The sequence below is a fragment of the Numida meleagris genome, chromosome 5 (genome assembly GCF_002078875.1).
Source record: "Numida meleagris isolate 19003 breed g44 Domestic line chromosome 5, NumMel1.0, whole genome shotgun sequence".
NCBI classification, from domain to species: domain Eukaryota; kingdom Metazoa; phylum Chordata; class Aves; order Galliformes; family Numididae; genus Numida; species Numida meleagris.
The window spans coordinates 41,020,119-41,042,486 of NC_034413.1; the positions used below are offsets into that span (position 1 = coordinate 41,020,119).

The window sequence follows — 22,368 nt, forward strand, 5'->3', positions numbered from 1 at the left end:
CTTTCCTTTGCTTCTGTGCCCACTGCTACTGCATTTGGGCATATCCTCACTTGCTACAGCTTACGACTTTGCCACCCCACTACTGTCACTGTGCTTTCCATCACATTATAGTATTCTAATAGATTTTGAATAATATTTAATATTCTGCATGTTTTTAAGCAATTTATTTGTGTTAGTCACTTTTGAATAGACTAACATTGACTAAAAGCTTTACTAGAAGTCAATCTGTCTAGTAGCAGCTCTCTAGTATACACTTTCTTTGTTAATGTCTGATGGCTGTCTTCCCAACACTGGGAAAATGCAATGAACTTTGAAGTAATTAACATCAATGTATTATTTTTTTTTTTAGCCTGGAATAATTCCTGCCTGTCAAACTATAAAGTGACTTTATGGATCCAGCACTAGTGACAGAACTTCCATACTATCATTTCTATTGATATTTTATTTAATGTCTTTGTCTCCTGGATAATTAGGCTTTCTAATAAATACCTCTAAATACCACAATGAAATAAAGAACACAAATGGCAATTTGGAATACTGTAGTTTGCAATTTATGAAATAGCAGTTACAGAACATTTACTCACATTCAAGTGACTTTTGGGCACCTAAATGAACAGTCTGGGGTGTTGTGGTTTTTTGTTTTGTTTTTTTTTTTTTTCCCCAAAGATCTAGTTTGAAGTCAAATAAGGACATTTGAACCAGATGCCTTAGCATATAAACCCACTTATTCTTGATGCTGGTTCAAATCATCCAATAAATCAGAAATAAAATCTCCCACCTTATACGCTTCTATGAGAGTTAGTTATTTTCTATTCTCTCTACATTCACTCCAGGAACTGATGTTTTCCAGTTTTCACGTTGTGGTGCACTATGCTCTCAATCTCACAAAGACAATGAGAATATTCAAGGTTGGTATATCAGTTTGGTCATTACTTACTGCAGGACCTGGCAGTCCTGGCATGCCTCTTTCCCCTCGCTGTCCTGGCATACCCACAATACCTCTTTGACCAGTAGTTCCTGCTGGACCTGGGGGGCCATCTGGTCCCTGAAATGCACAAGGGATAAAATGATGTTACCATCACTTCCATAGCAATAATATAACAAGACCAAACCTAGAGTTAGTCTGGGGAGATACAATGACATGAACAAGGACATACCGGCTGCCCGTCTTCCCCTGCATCACCCTTGTCTCCAGGACCACCAGGGGGCCCAGCTGGTCCTCGATCACCCACACGACCATGAGAACCAGGATCACCACGAAGACCTGGGGGACCTTCTTTTCCTGGCTCGCCAATAGGCCCAGCAGGCCCTGGAGCTCCCTAATAAGATTTTAAAGCTTCATTACAATGGACTTTTTTCTAATCAGGACAAATAAACACCAAGGACTGTTGGTTTTTTTTTTTAATTAACTATAAATATGCACTCAGGGAGGAACAACGTGTGACAGAGAGCCCAGAGGTAGTATAATCTCATTTACAGTGGTGCTGGACTCCCCGGATTTTAAAATTATGTCCCAGCTCTAGGTTTCTTTCTCATCCCATTACAATTTCAAATCCCTCCTTTAGAAGAGGCTTTTTATTTTTTAATTTCTACTATACAGCTACTGCTAAAACTTTCTCTGGCCATTCTTTCTAATATCAAGCACCTGTTCATATTCAGTGTTTTCATTCATGTGGTCTAAAGGAGTGCCGTCACAGACCTTCATTCATTTCTCAAATACCTTTAAAGGTATCACATTCATATTATGTTTTCCGTAAATTTCACCTTTACATAAACTTACTATGACTACAATTTATTTCGTACAAAAATCTCTCTGAAGTTGAATCTTCAATTGTTGAACCACAGTTAAGTTTACTTTTTACAAGAGAGTTTCTAAAAGTGTTTAGACATGAGATTTTGGTTTTTGTGTTTTTGTTTAATTTTAATGCATCTCATGAGTAACTCCACTGATGAGATAAACTAGTAGAGGCCTTTTTTTTTTCCCCAAAAACTCTCGTAACCTCAGTCACCACTGAAGAGTATAAAGAAGAAGAACAAAAAGGCGGGGGAAGATAAAATTGTCATTTTGTTAACTCAGCAGAGTAGTTTGAGAAGCTAACTCAAAACCTAACTAAAGATGACTTAATCCAGTGAAGTCTTGCACTAATTTGGACACAGCAGATCAGTTGCAAGATTAATAAGTTTTGTTTAGTAAAGTAAGATGTAAATACACAGTCACAGAAGCCAGTGTTGACAAACTGCTCTCTTCCATAGCATCACATGGTAAACATCGCTTCATGCTTCCTATTTTATCAGTGGCTGGATTACAGTATCTAACTATTACTAAAATGTCAATAGACTTACTGTAGGTCCTGGAGGTCCAACTCTTCCAGCAGATCCTGGGAATCCAGTAGCACCCTAAAAACCATTTTGACATGAACTTTACAAAAAGAAAAACAGCACTGAAGTTACCTAAAATGTTCTTAACCAAGTTGGTGAAACAGCAAAATACAAGCTGAGATAAGGAATTGCACACATATTGCATTAAGTTTTATTCGATTGTCTACAGTTACCTCACAAAAAATAAAATCTACTTACAGGAGGACCCTGAGTTCCCCGACCACCTTTTAGACCAGGAACACCTGAAGGACCCTAAGAGAAAAGGAAAAAGAGAGGGGAGATAGAGAACACTCAGAACACCTTAATTAAGCAGGATCAACCTATGCCACTACTCTCTGATGATGTTATTTGTACGTACTGGTGGACCAGGAGATCCAGCAAGCCCCTGTGGTCCTGGAGATCCAGCATCTCCTTTCTGTCCAGGTTCCCCAGGTTCACCTTTCACACCCGGCTGACCATCAGGGCCCTATAAGAAATCAAATTATAGAAGAGGCACCAGATCAGAGAATACTACATCCTTCTAACCTAACAAGTCACTTTGTAGAGAACACCTAGAAGGCAAAATATAACAGAAAAACAAATCAACCCACAAAGCAGTGCATTTGCTCAATAGGTAAATTCAAGGGAACTGTAACCATTCATCACAGTCTGCAGAATATGACAGATATGGTTTTCTGAAAACTCAGTGAAGTCAGTATTTCCATTGAAAATATTTTCTAATTAATATTTTTCATTTCTTTAGATTTTATATTTTCCTCAGCACCTGTTAGATATCTAAAAGAAACTGAACCAGTATTCTCTTCTCCAGTCTTCCCATCAGGGAAAGCAGGCACCTAATTCCTTGTGAGGGAAAGTATTCACTGAAAATCTGACAAATTTTCTATTTGTTCCACCAATTCATACTATCCTCTACTAGTCATAGAGTAAACCTTAGCTACTTTCAGTAGATGACACTTTACAATCTCAAAGGAACAATTTAGTGTATTCATGAAGATATGAAATCCAGTGAAAAATTACATCATCTTATCAAAAACACTATTTTTCAACTGTCTAGGGTATTCATTGGCCCTCTCCACTACTTCATATAATGATGGGAAAAAGAAGCAGATCTTTTTCCAACAAAAATGTGACTCATGTTCCAAAACACTGCAGTATTATTCATAATGAAAGAAACTAATTAAGTCAAAGCATGACTAAAAGAAACTCAGTGTTACAAAACACATACCGGAGGACCAGCAAAACCAACAGCACCAGTTGGGCCATTTTCTCCTCGGGAACCCTGGTCAAAAAAAAAAAAGAGTAATTGTACATAAAATAAGTGTCTGTCCATATGCAGTAATTTTTGCACATAAATGAAGAAGAAAACAAGCTGTTTACTCTTGTGTGATCATATTCTTTATTTTTTAATCAGAATCAAATGATCATTTAATCTCACAATAAAAGATGTTAACTATGATGCTAAGGCCTACCACGTAGTCAAGACTACATAGACTTTTGGAATTTAGAGACAAAAGACATATGCAAACGGTAGAACAACAATAGGAGGAATTCTGCTCACAGCCACTTCCAGTAGTATCAGGATCAGCTAATAACACATTCTAAAGAACCTACCATTCCAAACAGATACATCTGAGGACAAAAACACCATTAATTCAAAGATATATTCTTCTACAAGGTCAGAATGGGCCATGAACTTCTTCAGCTGAGCTTTTCACATAACATTTGTTTGGAAAGGGAGGAGTTGAAGGCTGCCAAGCTCCAGCATTCCCCAGAGGGGTGGAAGCTGTTTCAATTTATACTAGAATTGAGATTGTTCTGATTTATGACAGAGACATAATGAATTCCAATTGATATGAAGAATCTAGAAGGGCTGAGCTTCTAACTCCTTAGTCATCCAAGCCAACTAGCAAGATCTCTAAAATCACAAATGGAAGAATAGATGAAAAGAATTAACACACTTGGATGAATTAAGATAGATCTCTGTGCTTTGTCCATCTAAATAATTTTAATACAGTAATATCTGGAATGGGCGCACTTTTAAAAGGACTTTTAAAAAAGAAACTTTTAAAAGAACACACTTTTAAAAGAAGCACACTTTTAAAAGAAACCAGGAAACTATACCAGCAAATGATACAAATGTCTGAAGCTTAGATCAGAGTTAGATATTTGTAATATTTATTAACTCATTTCAGGTAAAAAACAAACATTTACTTACAGGGTTTCCACGAGAACCAGGAGGACCAACTAGACCTCGAGGACCCGGTTCACCCTTAAAATAAAATTTGAAGTTAGATCCCAGTAACTTATCTGATGAGTAGCAAAAATGCCAATAAAGCATGATGATATTAAGAAACTTGAGCAGGGAATGGCATAAAAATCTGTTTACCTTTTCTCCAGTGGGACCTGCTGGACCCATTGGGCCAATTGGACCAGGAAGACCCTTTTGAACAAATTAAGAAGGAAGTTAGAAAAGTGATGATTCAAAATCGTTATTTCAAAACCTCTGATAAAATACTATTTCCATAATCTCTTCTTTCCTTCAAATTCTTCTTTATGTCCAAAAACTTATTGGGTCTTCTATATCTAAAATTTACTTGCATTTCCTTTCACAGTGACCAAAATCCTGTATCTTAATAGTCTGGCTTTCCTTCATTCTCTGTTTCTTCTCCAGCTTCAACTTCTTCTTTGCACCATTTATGAATAAGGCCAATGATAAAAATAAGAACAACAAACCTGGCTTTATTTTGCATTCTCAGGAAGAATTTAAGTCCTTTTTTACCCACTTAGCACAGAATATTTCAATATCTTTTATGCTAGTCATTTATGCTTTATTTTAAAGCATCTATCATTAACTTTGGAAGACTCATAAACATCTTGCACACTCCTCTAAAGTGTACTTTCTCTTTTCCTGTGGTAGTTAGGCAAATAAGTTCCAATCTCTTTATCCAAACTGATGAACTATACTTGATGACCCTACAGCACTAACACTTTTACTTCCTTGTGTATTTAAAATCTCAAATTAACACATTACTTCTGGGAATCTTTACCATTAAAATCTTAACTCCAATTATCTACTATACAAAACATGGACTTAAAACAGAGATACAAGAATATTGTGCAGAGTTGACCAGATTTGAAGCATCAGAGGAAATGCATCAACTCATCATATCTCCAAGTTGATTACAGTTTAACTTTGAAGTGAGTACCCCTAACACAGTAAACAAACTGCTGTGTGGAGAGCAGATATTAAAAAGAGTTACAGATTTACTTACTCTTGCCCCATCATTGCCAGCAGTACCTTCAGCACCTTTCTCACCTATGCCGCCCTACAAAAAAACCCAGAAAGTCTAACTTATGACACTGAATGCTGAATAGTTCATACTATTGCATAAATGCAATATTAAGAGACAGGTGAATCTACTTGGCACAACAGGAATACTTACTCTGTCACCCTTCGGACCAGGAGTGCCAGCAATCCCCCTTTCTCCAGGCATACCTTGAAGACCTGGTGGGCCTGGATCACCAGGTGTCCCACTAGGGCCTGGGCTTCCCTGAAATGAATAAAGTGCAAGTTATTTTCTATTCATCTGAGGAGTATCTTCGTCTCTAGGCTGCCGAACATACTGTGCGTGTATTGAAGTCTCTGGGGTAGAGTTTTAAGTAATAATTTTCTCTTAAATTTGGAACTTATTCTTGTCCAAATACTTCTCATTTCCCATTGTGTTCCTCAGGAAATTCAGTTGTAATACCACAGTCCTTCCAAATGCATTAGTACGTAATCATACCAGCGCATACTGGTGACCAGAACAGGCAAAAAAAGAAGCTTGAGCTGTTGAGCTCTGTCTTGACCTTGATGCTACATCAGTTTATTACACAAAGTAGCAGCAGGTAGAAGCAGCAAGGGGCAGAGATGTTTTATTTATGCTTTGTTTCTCACAGTTTACATCTATTACAGATTTCACGTAACTGGTGTGATCTTCCAAGGCCCAATTAAATCAACTGCAGGTGAAGAAAAGATGTGCAATTTTCAGCGTTTATTTTTAAACATTCAACACTGCCAACTCTCTTAATGTAAACTGACATAGTTCTTAAAACAGAGCCATTGTTAGACTTTCTTTTTGTAGTTTAGAAATGGCTTTGTCCTGATCTAATGAGAAGTACACACAAATATCTCTCTGATGCCCTTGTGAAAAACAATTACACAAGACATTACTGCAGCAACACAAATCTCATTGTAGCTTACCTTTGGACCATCAGGACCATGACCTCCAGCCATACCCTTTTCACCTGGAAGTCCGGACGCACCTGGCTCTCCCCGTTCCCCCGGATTGCCACGTTCTCCCTATAAAATGGATAACTGTCACTTATTTACTAGTTAGGGCACAATTCTGATAGCAAAAAAACATAAGTACACTATGAGCACAGAACTACTACTTAAAAAAAGAGCCTGTAAACTAATTCTACGAAGGATGCTCCAAAAGTAATGCCTCCTATTTCATTACATTAGCCCACAGTGTCGGAGGTGGATGTTGGTGGTATAGCAGTAGAGATTGAACCTTTCCACAAATATTCGATTACATTTTGTTGCCGTGAGGCAGATGGCAGCAGAGGGGCAGTCTGACAGAACGGCATCTGATGCGCAAGTACAGATGAAGCAAAGGTATGTCACTGAATTCCTCCATGTGGAAAAAATGGGCATTGATGCCTCCTGAATGTTTGTGGAGAACAAACAATGGATGTGGGCACAGTGAGGCAGTGGGTGGTGTGTTTCTGCAGTGACAACAGTGACGTGAAAGATAAGCCATGTTCTGGACACCCATGCATTTTCATACCATGAAATGAAGAGCATCTTAATCTGTGCCAATCAGAGGACTATGACCAGGGAACTGTGTACAGAGCTGAACATCAGTTTCAGTGCATTGGAAACAATGGTGATAACATTGGAATATTGCAAAGTTTATGTCAGGTGGTTCCCACAAACACGCACAGGAACACAAAGAACACCGTATGGAAGTTTGTCAGGACCTACTGAACCAATACAAGACTGATGGTGACAGTTTCCTGGATTGCATTATCACCAGTGATGAGATGTCGTGTCATCACTATGAGCCAGAGTCAAAACAGCAGTCCATGGAGCGATTACGTGAATTCCCCATTGAATAATAAGTTCAAGATGCAGTGCTCAGTGGCTAAAGTGATGTCCATTGTCTTTTGGAATAAGAAAGGGGATTTTTTGGATTTTCTGGAACCCTGACAAACCATCAACTCTGACCACTACATCATGATGCTGACTAAGCTGAAGGCTCAAACTTTCAGAGTCAGATCTGAGAAGATGACAAGCTTTCTCTTGTAATACAATAACACCAGGCCCCATACCAGCAAGAAGACTGTGGAGCACATTGACAGTCTTGACTGGACTGTCCTACCACACCCACTACATAGACTTGATTTGGTGCCTTCTGACTTCCATCTGTTGTGGCCAAGGAAAGATGTTGCCCATGACATCCATTTTCTTAGCAACAATGCCGTCCTACAGCTGTGAAACAGTGGATCACCTCCGCTGGTACAGATTTATGAGTGCTGCATAAAAGCTCTTGTTCATTGCTGCAGAAAATGCATAGCAAATGGTGGTGGCTATGTTGAAGAACAGTATTTTGTAGCTGAGAATTTGCCCTTTCAAATAGTGTTTGTGTATTCTGTATCTGTTTTAGTTTCAACATAAATAAATCGGAAGCATTACATTCAGAGCAACCTACGTAGGAGAACTGATGAAACAAAAACCAGCATTATGCTTTTTATTGTTAAAGGGACGCAATGCAGAATATTGCTCAGCAAAATAGAGTCTTTTTACAGACTATAAACCACATAGTTTACATAGTCACATCTGTTCACTTAGCAGATATTGATTAACACTACTTCATGAGCAATTAAACTATTAAAGGTGGTCAGTTTTATATAAAACACATCACCTTTAAATATATCCATGCTTACAATTATTTTATTGGGGGCAAAAAAGACAAAACATTCATTTTGGCTGTCAAAGTTCACGTAGTGCATCAACTTTCAACCTCAGAAAATGGTTACGAATACTTCTGAAGGAAAATACTTACCCTGGGGCCCAATGGACCAACAACTCCAGGATCTCCAGGAACACCCTATGCAGAAGAGAGCTCACCATTAGGATGAAAGCATATTCATAGTCTTATAGCTGTGAAAATTAGAGATAATCATTTTTATTTCCAAAGTACTGTGAATGCAGATGACTAGTTCTGAATACTATCTGTGCGGGACAAGAGAAGATTTTCCAACCAAGAACAATAAGATAGCCATATTCTAGTAATTAGGTTATCCAAAAGCAGTCCTCACAGACAGCTTATAGGCTACATCAGTAAATATTTTGAAACAGAGTGGGAAATTAAATTATAAAGAGGAGAAAAGATAAGGCTACCTTACAAAGTGATTTCTTGTAAAATTATACAGAAATTACCTGATCACCTGGCTTTCCTCCTTCACCTGGAGGACCCGGTGGCCCAGGTAAGCCCTGTAAAAAAATAAGTAAAAATAAAATATGGTTTTAATAAAACATGAAAAGATATTTAAGCTCAGATTTAAGACACCAATAATACGAATATATTGCATACAGTACAAGATTATGCCCTTAGAAATCCCCAAGCAAAATAGTTACATGAATACTGAAAAGTGTTTTCCCACTCTAAATGAAATGGCATCTCTTCTTTAACATTTGTCAGACATTTGCATGTCAGCTTTAAAAATGATGTTATCTATAAATAGATTGACTTAATTAACATTTCATTATCAAAACAATCCTTTTGCTCCATATTTGGAACATCTTTGGAAAATCTCCAGCTGAAAAACGGAAAGGTTTTTTTTTTTTTTTTTTTTTGTCAGTGGATACAGAACTGCCACTTAAGCCTCTTCCAGTGAAGTTTACTGTACAGCTGATATAAAAGCAACATATCAGTAATTATTCTACATATTATTGCCATCAATTCTCAAGCTGTGTTTTGGTAAACATCTTTTGATTGAATTCCTAACTTAATTTGATAGAGACATAGCTGTTTATTTTTTTTCTTACAAAAATTAATACACATACCTGAAACCCTGTAGGACCTGGAGGGCCTTGTTCTCCCCTTTCTCCTGCCAGACCCTGCACAAAAGGAAGTAATAAGTGTAGATCAGAGGAACAGTGAAGGAATTTTCCTTCTCTCTGAATATTCATTTTTTTTCAATTATGTATTTGTTTATTGTACGTTTTTACTTACAGCAGACCAAATATATCCTATCTAAAATAAGGAGATAAGATATATCTTATTGTATATTTAAGATTCTCACCCAGAATTCTGTGCTAAAGGCAATACACTCAGTTCCACTGAAACCAAGAAGCTAGAAAAATGAACTATAAAAAAAATTTGACCTTTACACTGTTTTTTTTTTAATTTTATAATTGCCATAAAAGAAATTGTATTACTGATACATATGTGTTCGATATAAAATTCCCAGTTTTCCTAGGATTTCTTTTAGCGTTATTGTAATCCTTGTTTGGAATCAGCTGGTGTGAAGACAAAAAAACCATAGAGGCAGAAAGATCAAGGAAGGGATGGAGAGACAGGCAGGTAAGCAGACAGTGTTGAAAAAATTGACTTACTGGTGGGCCAACCGGACCAGAAGGACCAACTTCACCATCTTTGCCAGGAGCTCCCTAAATAAAAATGACATAGGAAAAAGCTTTGTATAGTGAACGTACATAACAGAAATGCATACTTTCTGTAATCACTGAAAATGGCAACAGTCACACTCACTCTTTGTCCTGGGACACCTGCGTTTCCTGCTTCTCCAGGTTTACCAGGATCACCCTAGTTTGCAGGAAGAAAAATGATTATTTTTACATATTGCTCTTGGCCATTAACATGTATGCAAATGTTTAAAGTTAAGCAGATCTTGGGTACTAGGTGTCATACTCACACTACTACCCTTTGGCCCAGAAAGGCCCATACTGCCTGGCTGACCTCTAATTCCTATTGAACCTGCAGGACCAGGACGTCCATCTTCTCCAGGGGCACCCTGGAGAAAACAGAGAAAAAGTGTTTTCTGCATTAGATTAAAAAAAAAAAATACTTATTCATTTGAGCCTATTAACCTCTAGAAAATGACTGTCAGTGGTACTAGTGAAAAACAGTTCTAACTGAATTTGAGAACAACCTTGAAGTGACTAGATATTTGTATTTTTTTCTTCAGCAAAATAATTGTGTTAAATGAAATTTAAATACAGGATACATTTGTGTCACAGCTCAGTGATTGAACCCATACTGTTTCTCAGGAGTCGTAGAGAAACAAAGTCGTCAGAAACAAAGACAATTGGCTTTCCAACATAATACAAATAATCCTACCTAAAAAAAGGCTCTTGGTGCTAGAATTTTTCATTTTAAAGTTGGTGAATATAGCAGGGAGTAAAGTACTTGGTTATCTTATACTGTTTAAGTATATAGAATAACACTAGCCTCATTTTGTGCTAACAGTTATCAGAGTGTATTTAAAATAGAGCTACAGCCAGACAGCTGGAATTAAACAAATATGATCTAATTACTAACACTGAGCCATTATGTACAAATATTTTACTGTCCCCCTCAAAAAAGAGACACTTAGAAAATATTGCAGCAGCTGCTAAACCACAGACACTGCTGTAAACAACAGACAAAATTATAGGAACATTAACTGCTCTGCATCTCGAGTTAGGAATTCGAGCTTAACACTTAAAAGAGAAGGTGAACTTTCAGAAATCAAGAAAAATGGAGTAAATACAAGTAATTTCAATGAGTTGGGATCTCCAAACCACTGTGACATCAGCTCAGACGACCAGCTGCCACTTACCAAGGGGCCGAGTTTTCCTTCAGGGCCTTGAACACCTGGGTTTCCTGTCAAACCCTAAAAATGGGAATAATATTGGTGTTAAATTGTGCATATAATTCTATAACGATATAAGGGAAATACAAGAAAAATGTAAATAAACCCAGAAGATATGCTCAGTTACTACCATGATAAAACCATCAAGATACTCTTCACATGATTTTCTTCTCCCTATCCAAAGTCCTCATCCATATCTTTAAAGTACTTTACAGTTTCATCCCTATCTTTGATCTTCCCTTTCCTATTCCCCCTTTCATTGCTTTTACAGCTCTCAAACTTCCCACAGGGTTACATCCTCCAGTTGCGTTAGCCAGTCTAAATCAGGTATCTAAATCAGGTATCTTCTTTCAGAGACAAACGGAACCTGTGCCTTCTAACATCAGCAGAAAAAAAAAACAACAACCAGGTATTCTGGCCTTCAGCTTCTAAGGTGCCCCACTGAAATAGGTCCATCCTTGTAACAGCAGCTACTTAATTTTGTAGAGTGTACTCTCACCTTTTGAAAATGATATATATCATGGTTTATAGCGTACTGCTATTAGTTACTTACCCTTGCACCGGGGAGTCCAGGCTCACCAGGACGCCCAGGATCTCCCTGACCTCCTTTAGGACCAGAAGAACCTGCTGGACCACGCTCTCCTTGGGCACCCTACAGAGATATCAATAAGCTATTAGTTAACACATAGAATAGTCACAGTGAGAAAGCTAAATAAAATAGATATCTTCAATTTAAGATATATTTTTGTGAACAGAGTCCCAAAACATCAATAATTCTATTATTACTGCTGCTTTCCAAATTGCTATTAAGTTGCCTCTTCCATAAAGCAAGCTTATGGAAGGACTTTATAATCCCTGTATTTCCTTTTTTTACCAAGAAGTCAGGAATTATGAGAAACACTAGACAAACATGCAGGGCATTGACTCACTACAAGTGTTGCAGCACTTTAGAAAGCCAAAGACAGATAAACTGATCTGTTCAAGAGAAGTCAGAACTACATATGAAGATACACCAAAAAAGGCAATTTTTCAAACAGTTGCATTCTATGGAACTACATATATAACAATATAGTATTACAAACAAGTCAGTGTTTTCTATCTATTCTCTTATGAGATTGAGGGACCATTAACTCCAGCACATCAAATGAAAGTTGAACAGCACAGGAATTGAAAGTGATTTCTCATAAAATTTTAGTCTGAAAACCTTCCAACCACTTTTTGACATTTTTCAATTCCTTTTTGGTCTACTTCTGGTAATTTTAAGGACCTGCCCATTTGCCCAGAAGCATGTTTTTAATGGAACACTTACTCTCTATATATGCATTTATGAAAACACTTATTTTGTTTACCTTTGGTCCAGGCAAGCCATCAGAACCTGGAAAACCACGATTCCCAGGAGCACCCTGGGAAAAGTCATAGATACAAGATTATTGACTTTATTTATTTATTTATTTATTGCATAACTTATTGCAAACAAAGAATTTGAGTTCTAGTTTGAGGATTCCATTTATTTCCTTGCAATTTTCTTCAGCAGTATAAATTTGGGATTTTTTTGTCCACTTCAAGCACTGAAAATATCAGTGTTTTATTCATGCATGCTGAACAGCATAATTCAAAAATGGATGACCATTTGTACAGGGCTTAAGTACATCATCTGCAGATGAGCTCATCATATCTCTAACATTTGTTACCATGTTATACTGTTTCATGAATCCATGAATTGAAATATCCACTGCAAAAGTAATGCATAGTACCACAGATTTCTTTCCTCATAAAATAATAATCAGAAGTAAGATCAATTCAAAAAATATCATGCCATATTTTTAGATCCTGAGCTTCAGAGTATAATTTTCGAAGAGATTATGGTCTATCACAGAAGACAGCACCCTGAAATCACTAATCTGGTACAGAATCAAGTTGTTGTCATTATTTGATACTGTTAGGAAAATAAAGTCTGATCATACCCACAATCAAAGCATAAGAAAATCTGTGATTAGGTCTTGATGACAAGTTTTCTACTTGCCAGTTTATCTCTCACAAGACACTATTCTTCTGGATCACTTACCCTCTCTCCAACAGGGCCTGGTGGACCCACTGACCCAGGATCACCTCGAGGGCCTCTTTTCCCTTCTTCACCTATGGGGCCAATGGGACCCTGGGGACCTTGTGGGCCCTGTTGAAAGTTAAATTTTGTAAAAATTCCTTGTTAAGCTTACCACTCCTCAAGCATATTGAAACAGACTATCTTCTAAATATCATAAACATTTTTCTAAATTAAGGAGGAAAGAAAATATAGTTAGGTTTTGAATCAGCTTTTCTCTTTTTTTGTATTTATGAACAAATACCTCAGTAAGATGGGCAATATGAATAAACTCCAACTCTGTAGTTTGGCACTACAGTGGTTATTAAAAACACCTATTTGCTCAGATGTACTACTATGTCATTTTATTCATTATCATAAATTGAACAAGCAATAAAGAACTAAAAATCAATTCGATTCTTGAAGAAATTTTCAAAGAAATGAGAATCCAGGCATTGGTAAGGAAACCATTATTTTATCTGCACAGTTTCATCAGTTTTTATGTGATCACTTAAACTACTGAAAAAGAAAAACTAAAGATAGACAAGACAAATTGTCCCCAGCTCTGTAGAACCACTTTTTTCCCCAAAATTCATACAGTTAAAGCATGAAAGTAGCCAGGTTTCCAAAGAATACTTCTCCAATATTAGCTGTGTGATAAACAGCTATTCATGCCATACAATTACATAAACATTTCTATTATTTTAATATTTATATCAATATACACACACCTGCATAGAATGTATTAAATGTATAGTTTTTAAAAAGATTTTGTTCTTATGATTAGCACGCAGATCTGAGCGATTTCAAATGCCTAGAAACATACAGGATCCATTTCTCCTGAGATGGAGAAACTGGAACAAAGTCACTCTGAGCACTACAGAATCCTGAGCAAATGTACTAATTGGTTTCTGTCTGAGTTCAGGCTTATAAGGCCTACACAGAAAGGTGATTTATAACATCAAAGGAACTGTTTTGTCATTCATTCTTTATACTGTCTAGCTAAGTTCACTGCGGCTTGTCTTCCATAATAATAATAATTTGACAAACGAAAGTAATAATGAAAAATAACATCTGAAATGTCTTAAAATTTAAGTCTATTCAAAATATGCATACAAGCCTTTGCGATTCCTTTTCATCTTACAAAGCATGGAGACTTACTGGTTCACCTTTGGGTCCTGCTTCTCCCTTGAAACCTGGAACACCGGGGTCTCCCTGAAAGCAAACACATAATTAACATGTATGAAGTTAAAACTGTGCAAGTCATTCTTTTATTTTGGATTATGCTATGAAATAGAAGTAGACCCTTTTCCTTCTTAGACCTCTAAGAAAGCAATTACATTATTTCAAACTCACGGAAGACTTACAAGATCTCATTCTCAGCATACTCCTTACCATTCTGCTAATTTAAAGGCACCTCACTGCCAGTCAATGTTTTAGTTTCATAGAGTGACACATTTGCTAGATATCATAATTTCCACAAAAAAAAAAATACATCATTACCGGCTGCCCTCGAATACCAGGTGGGCCAGTACTGCCTTGTGGTCCGGGGGAACCAGGTGGACCTAATAAGCCAGGGGGGCCTCCAGTGCCTGGAGATCCCTACAAACAGAAATAACAGTAAGGAAAAAAAAAAAAAAACTAATAAGGAAATAAAATAAATCCACTTACAAAGTTTCTTCAACAGGTGATACATTTACTTACAGTTGGGCCTTTAGCACCTGGAGAGCCATCTGTCCCTTCCGTACCCTAGAAATAACATCCCAATCATTAGAATTAATTTTTTCGAAGAGGATATCGATAACAAAAGCAGAAGACAGCTATTTGATACACTTTAAGAGAGCAGACGGTAAAGGCTATTAAATAAATACATTAACCTAAGATCTACTAGTGCAAATGCAAATATGAGTAATAAAGGGTACAAGTTAATGTGATTTTTAGTCTTTAAGATCTTAAATTTTTAAAGTATCCATTGGATTGAGACTGTATCATACTGTATAACTTCCTCTTTTTAAAGTTGTTTTAATTAAATAACAGAAAGTAGTTATGAACAAAATCAGAAGACAGATGAATGACACCTTTCCTTTTCTGGGAAAAAAGTACTTTGGGCAAAACTTACTGTCTACCAAGTAGAATGGTAAAATCCCCAATAAACAGGTAACATGGACATACTAAGCAGAGAGGAATTCAATTTAATGTACTTACAGGAAGACCTTGCGATCCAGCTGGGCCTTGTGGACCTGTTTCACCTCTTTGTCCTTGAGGGCCTTCAGGACCACGAGGACCCGTTGGACCTGCTTCTCCCTAACATTTCACAAAAGAAAACCGGGGATTATCTTCCTCTGAAAAGTAGCACTTCAAACTAACTCAAGAGTAATACTGAGCTGATAAGAGAAAAACAATTCTGATAAGAGAAAAATCTTGATATACCTTATTATCCTTAAAATATACTCTCACTTTCCTAATTCTACTTCTGTGTGTATATAGAATTTAAAACTACAAAAAGAATTTTCCCTTAATGTATACAGTAAAACTTTCTATAGAGGTGGAGCACTCCATCCTGTGGCCTAAATCAGATCAAATATTTTTGAGAGATACCTCTGTCTAAAATCCTAGTCCATATCTGTAATCTGACAGTTCTGTTTTGCTTTGTTAACAGATAAGGATTGGGATTTAGGAGTAACAGAACACTTGTTGTTTTTTGGGTTGTTTTTTTTTTGCACAGCACAGTTCAAGTTGCTGTGGCAGCACTACAGTATATATTAAACAAAGTATTTTTATAGAGATATAGACGATACAGTCATAGACAGATAAATACTCTGGTAGTCACATGTCATGCTGATCAGAGTAGAATAGAATAAACAATTACTCCCAGTAAAGCCTTGTAAGAGTGGAACAGACCCTCCAACAAAATCACTCCTCCCGGAATCTACTTTGAATTCTATTTTTATAAATGAAATTTGCCTTTTGGAAGTGATGGCCATTAATATTACATTTTCAGAAATGAAGTCTACATCTTCAACATATGGTCTGCTTAGCTTTTATAAGTTCAAAGCAGCTATTCCAATTTAATTAATCTAATGAACAAGCTTGAAGATAGGTTCTCTTTTTCAAAATGCCTTCATTGATTCTTCACCTAAAAGTTTCTCCAAATATTTATTTTGATATTTAGTACAGCTTAGCTATGCACTAAAAATCTCTATCATTTAATTTTATATATTATCTTAATACTCCGTTCCAAAAAATCGTTTCATGCATGTTGTCAGCTTCACAACACAAAACATCTGCTGAATTTGGCTACTAGCAAACTGAAAAAAAAATTCTTTTCAATAAATTTTTCATGTTGTGTTTAAGGATTGGAAAGGAACAAAGAGAAGCAGTTGGGTGGGGAGTAAGTGACAGAAGTATAAGGAGTATGAGTTGTCTTTCGTATCTTCTTTGCAGACATATTCTCAAGGCTAGGAAAAAAAAAATAATTGAGTGTCTTCCTGAAAAACAAGAGAAGAAAATCCCACAAAGACAGTACTGCAGCTAGTACAAGTTTTCTACATCAGCCCAATCATGCAAAACCACAAAAACTTGAAATTATCATTTGGCTTACGGTGGTGAGTTGCAGTGCATCTCTATTGGGGTTTCAGGCACTTTCTTTACAGGTTTAGGTCATCTCAAAAAGTATTGTTGGCCAAAAATGGTCACCAGAAGGTACTGCTTCCATACTCTCTTAGACTAACTGTTACAACTCAACTTGCAGAGCATGTCTTGTTATTCTTTGAATAAACTGGACAAGATTTTGGTTCGCAGGATAAAAGTATCTTGTTATCATTCCTTAATGAAAGCAAAAGTGAAAGCAAAAAAAAGTATCCTAATTGTGTTAATTTCTGTTACTTTATTTGTCTTCTATCTTCTTTCTCAAGGCCTTGACTAAGATTGATGTCACAGCCACTCATAGGGACCTGTATACAGGTAGGTAAGAAAAGACTCCAGGATGAACTTGTGTTGTTAAACATACTAAAAGGGAATTTTATTTATTTTTACCTTCATACCAGGAGCACCTGGAAAACCTGGAGAACCAGTTATGCCAAGGGGACCCTATAAAAGATGAACATACAAAGCTATAATTCCACTCTTCAGGTCACACAGATTAGTATCTAAACAGTGGGTAAGTATGACTCTAAGATTAAGTACAGTTTTACTCATAAAACATATTTTGAAAAGAAAAATATATTTTATTTTTCTGAGTGATACGTGTGTTTTTGAAATAATGGTGTGATGTTTTAAGAATGTACTTACTGGATTATAAGCGAACTTACAGCCTTTGATTCAGCTATTAATGTGCAAATTGTAATGTGCTCAGTTCACAATTACTATAATAATCATTTTTCAATTTTAGCTCTTAATAAAGCCTTATTTCCTCTTTCTACATTCATGTTACTGTGGTATAGTAAGGAAAAGATAGTTGTTAAGCAATCACAATTTTTCCGACAGAAAGTAGCAGAGGAGAGTTTCAATTCTTTTAAATGTAAAAACCTAACCTACAAAGAAAAGAAATGCAAGTTACATCTCCATCAAAACAGTTATGTTGTTAGGCATTTGAGGTGAACAATATGACAAGTAAAAATATAGTAAAAGTCTGAGCAACTACATGTCCCCACTTCCTACACTTCTTTCTCACTGAGATTCCCAAATTCACAACCAAATTCTTGCAAGATTTAAAACATAGATTTTGTATCAGGCTTTTGAGGCTATATAGACACAGATGTACAGGAGGAACAGCTTATTGTTCAGACCTTTGTCCTGAGATAGGCAACATTTCTGGAAAGGGAAGAGAAGTAGAGGCTGGATTATAGCACACCATGAAACATATTTCTGTGCAGAGGCACACCTTCAGCTCCAAAAAGCAGTATAGTTCTTTCCAAATAGCTTTATACCTCAAGACAGTCAATGCCAGACCTAAGAATATCTGAGAGCTTGTGCAGATAGAATTATTATGTAGCTACGCTATTTCTAGATCTAGAGTCAAATTCTGGGTGCATTGTACTGCAGAGCACTGGCACACCCTTACGTGGCCTATGTTTGGGCATGGATGCAAACAGCTGGACTTGCATTAAATGGCAGGTTGTCCAAAGTCACAGAAAAGCAAGTGTGTGTACTTTAATATACATGCACGTTATGATGAAAACCTTGTTAAACAGAAAGACTTGCAATGAAGCACCTTGCAGTAAATTTATTGTTTCCACTTCCATAATGTCTCTTCTGCTGAACAATATATTAAACAGAAGACTACTCCTACGGAATTATAAACTCTGAGGGGTGACACACAGTGGTTATACATATTCACTACAATGCTGGGTTCCCAGATGATTCCTCTTTCGTTTCCTGATTATTTTTGTAAAATATGATGCATACTGTGAAAGAATGTTCTATGCAATGAAGTTTTGCTGACAAACTAAAGAACAATTTGTCCCAGTGAGTATTAATTACAGACAACATTTCTGCCATGACCTTGCACTGGATTTCTATAGAATGATGTAATATCTCACCAAGTATAATTTTGAAAACCTATGTCCCAGTTAACTGGATCACAAATACACATAAGCCAAATCTCTCCCTGATTTCAAGGAGAATTCCAGAATTAGGGTAGACCAGTGCACCGACTCAAAAAACAATGCTTTTCATTAACTCTTCCTCCAATTAGAAACATATGCACTAAGAATCTCTATCTCCCTGTGAGTATGCATGAGAATCTGCCAAAAGTGTTTGCCAACCAATTGTCATGTCCAGTGAAGCTGAACTCACATTTTACGCCAAATAAAAAATTCAGCCTTCACACAGAATTTCATAGTTTGGGAACTAGCTTTTTTTTAACCTTTATATTTTGATGTCAGTGCTGAAAAATCTTCTCATTGTTTTAAAGATTCTTCTATTAACTTACCCTTCTTCCACGATGCACTAACTGCATTTTGAAGCTTTTAGACAATATTCATTTTCAAGCTTCTATTACAGTTAATTATTTTTAATGAATTTTGTCATAAAATTGTTTGGTCATTAAGACAACACATGTAAATAAATGTTTCTCAGGCTTATATCACTCTGATACTATGGAAGTCTCTACAGAAAGAAATTAATTGTGGGCAGATATATTTGGGGATTGGTGTAAAAAAAACCTCTGGCTTCTTTATACCTTTGCTCCTGTGGGTTGACTCAAATGTATCTTGCAAATGCACTGAGACTGGATTGTAGGGCTGAAATTATCACCCTTCAGTATGCTAACATCCACACTTTGCACTGCCACAATCATCTTCAGCTCACTTGCAGCTGTGTGAGGCATTCTGCCATTGAGCATATCAAGCTTTTTCAGTGAAGAACTTTATATCAATTTGAAGACATTCATACACATGCTGCTGGTTCCTCAGTTCAGTGTGTGACTAAATAATTAAATGCCAGGCTTTTATATGTTTTGTAACAGAGCAAATGCAAGTATTAAGTTCTGCTATTGGTGAGTGTATTTCCTCTTGCTGAGTAAAATCTCATTTGTCAATTTTGCATGTTAAGAAAGAAAATATGCAATTACAACTGTTTTACATTACAATACATATTTTAAGACAATTATCACCCTAAAACATGGATCCCACTTCAAAAAAGCAGCAAAACATCATCTGTCCAGGGAAAACACTATCCTAGTCCTCTGCAAATTAAAACCTTTAGATTAAGTAAAATACTTTGCATCATTTTCAGAAAACAGCAGAAAAGCCAAGATCAGTAGCTTCCTGGTCCACTGCCAGAACCAGGAATCAATTATGCCACCAGCAATGGCCAGCAGTCATATGTGCTTCTCTTGGTGATGCCAAAATGCAAGAGGTAAATGTGAGATGAAAAAAATTGTGATTAGAAAGCAACTTACCATTGGTCCCGGCTTCCCAGGCATGCCGTGCTGACCTCGTCCACCCTAAATATGACAATGGACAAGACAGAACTCAATTTTTTTTTTTATCATTAACTTTTGTGATAACAACCACACAGACTAATGTGTTCAAATAAAAGCTGGATTATAGATCCCTCTGAGCACTGATGTATAATACTTTTGGAAGAAATCATGTTTCCTTTAAGGAAACAGATTTCTCTATTAACTTTAGAGAGGCCAACATTTTGACAGTGTCACTGTGTGGAGCAGTAACATAAACATAAAGCAAGAGAAGGAAATTTCTACTTAAATATGATTTCATATAGAGGTGAATCCCCGTTTTTGTTTTTCTAGTTCAGCATTTTTTGTTGAAAATAGCCTTTCAAGAGAAATTTCATAGAAACAAAGGAGAAATTATTGAATCATTGAAAAAAAATACAGTGTTGAGGATATTTGTCCTGTTGAAAAGTTTTAGCATGAGAAATTACAATTCTTGCACAGAGCTAGTATTTTCTTTTTAGAAGTGACTTTTGAAATACACATTAAAGATTTCTCCCCACAACACTCTACTCAGGCTGTAACTTTCTTAAGCTACAGCAGAACTCACCACTGAAGTAACTAGCAGTCACACAAAAGCTTTCAGGCTGACAGCTTTAAATTTAAATTAAAACAAAATAGGAATTATAAGGAGACAAACCAAGACTCTACTTACAGGGGCACCCTGTGGTCCAATTCGACCTCTTTCTCCTGGCATTCCTCTAGGTCCCTTGAAGAAAGAATAAGAAATGCAATCCTCAAGAACAGAACAACAAAAAGTGGAAAACATAGTTCACTTGACTTTTTTCCTCATAGCAGAGGAGACCCTTCCTTTTTTTTTTTTTCAAACTATTTTTTTTCTTTTTACTTTTTCTTCAAAAATTCTTGACTTTTCCTTTGTTTCAAATAACCTTTGCATTATACTGCTCTTCAGGAATTTTCTGTTCTGTCTTCTTTATTTGTTTTTAATGAGAACATGATTAGCTTCACTGAGACTACAAGCACAAAAAGGACAGCTGATGTAAATTCTGATTACAGAAAACAAGCTTTTTTTTTCTTCCTACAAGTGTAGGAAGAAAAAGTGTTCCATGACAGGAAAGAAATAGGAGCTCACACAAATCCTTGCAGCTTCACAAGCTTGCCCAGGGGAAATTTAATGGACTATAATTTCTCTTTTCCTGCTCCAATAGTATTTCAAGTTCTAAAAGCATTAGAATAAATTCTGTATGTTCTCACCAGGGTCAATAATGAAATCTCATTTACTATGGCTCATTCACAAACAAGGCTCCCCTTCAGGGATATTACATTCTGCATAACACATGATAGTGCTTTGCTGAGATGTCATTATCTGATACCATGCATGTGCTTTAAGTCTACAAGCACAGTTGAAAGTGAATTTTTGAAATATTGTACCACTTACAGTTTTCCTAAAACACATCTGAATGAAAGCTATGCTGAGAAAAGGCTTCTCCATTTCTATGCCATAAAGGCTTATCCTCACCATAATATCCAAAATCCTCTCTCCGTGGTTTTCTTAGCTAGTGCATTTCTGATCTAAATTATTTCATCTCAAAGCAACCTAATTCAAATGGAGCATTAACATGGAAAAAAAAACTTTAGTTACCCCCAAATGTCTAAATTTCTATGAGTAGGAAAACAATTACAAAACCTACATTAAAATTTCTGTTGAGTCTATCATAATTATTTGTATGTCTGTGAATTGTCAAGAATAACTTCTTACAATGTACAAACATTACTTTTAGTACAGTAGAAAACAAAGCTTTAGTAATGAGAAAATTCAGCTTCAAAGCATCAAGTATGGATTTCAAAATCATAAAATTCCTACTTGCACTATTGGTAATATGTAATATTGGTAATACGTGGTAGTGCCAATACATGTAATACTCACTAGAGGACCTGTTGCACCCATGGCACCTGTTGGTCCAGCTTCTCCCTAGAAAAAGAAATGAAATAGCACAGTTAGAGGATACAGGTTAAAGGAAAATAGAACTACATGTTTCAACCCATTCCTCTGCACTTAAGTTAGGCC

At 36.4% G+C, this 22,368-nt stretch overlaps 1 protein-coding gene across 2 annotated transcripts in view; it reads right to left on the bottom strand.

The window, feature by feature from the left end:
* COL5A2 (collagen type V alpha 2 chain) overlaps positions 1-22,368 on the bottom strand; it is a 108,938-nt gene that overhangs the window by 12,679 nt on the left and 73,891 nt on the right. For both annotated transcript variants that reach the window (XM_021399319.1, XM_021399320.1), the window contains exons 15-43: positions 22,228-22,272; positions 20,995-21,048; positions 20,283-20,327; positions 17,417-17,470; positions 15,587-15,685; positions 15,086-15,130; positions 14,885-14,983; positions 14,543-14,596; positions 13,367-13,474; positions 12,651-12,704; positions 11,855-11,953; positions 11,269-11,322; positions 10,363-10,461; positions 10,200-10,253; positions 10,046-10,099; positions 9,494-9,547; positions 8,867-8,920; positions 8,490-8,534; positions 6,623-6,721; positions 5,823-5,930; positions 5,652-5,705; positions 4,766-4,819; positions 4,595-4,648; positions 3,605-3,658; positions 2,738-2,845; positions 2,578-2,631; positions 2,344-2,397; positions 1,158-1,319; positions 938-1,045 (exon numbers count right to left, since the gene is read on the bottom strand). In XM_021399319.1, the coding sequence (XP_021254994.1) occupies positions 938-1,045; positions 1,158-1,319; positions 2,344-2,397; positions 2,578-2,631; positions 2,738-2,845; positions 3,605-3,658; positions 4,595-4,648; positions 4,766-4,819; positions 5,652-5,705; positions 5,823-5,930; positions 6,623-6,721; positions 8,490-8,534; positions 8,867-8,920; positions 9,494-9,547; positions 10,046-10,099; positions 10,200-10,253; positions 10,363-10,461; positions 11,269-11,322; positions 11,855-11,953; positions 12,651-12,704; positions 13,367-13,474; positions 14,543-14,596; positions 14,885-14,983; positions 15,086-15,130; positions 15,587-15,685; positions 17,417-17,470; positions 20,283-20,327; positions 20,995-21,048; positions 22,228-22,272 (2,079 nt within the window). The remainder of the gene's footprint in view (positions 1-937; positions 1,046-1,157; positions 1,320-2,343; positions 2,398-2,577; positions 2,632-2,737; positions 2,846-3,604; positions 3,659-4,594; positions 4,649-4,765; positions 4,820-5,651; positions 5,706-5,822; positions 5,931-6,622; positions 6,722-8,489; positions 8,535-8,866; positions 8,921-9,493; positions 9,548-10,045; positions 10,100-10,199; positions 10,254-10,362; positions 10,462-11,268; positions 11,323-11,854; positions 11,954-12,650; positions 12,705-13,366; positions 13,475-14,542; positions 14,597-14,884; positions 14,984-15,085; positions 15,131-15,586; positions 15,686-17,416; positions 17,471-20,282; positions 20,328-20,994; positions 21,049-22,227; positions 22,273-22,368) is intronic.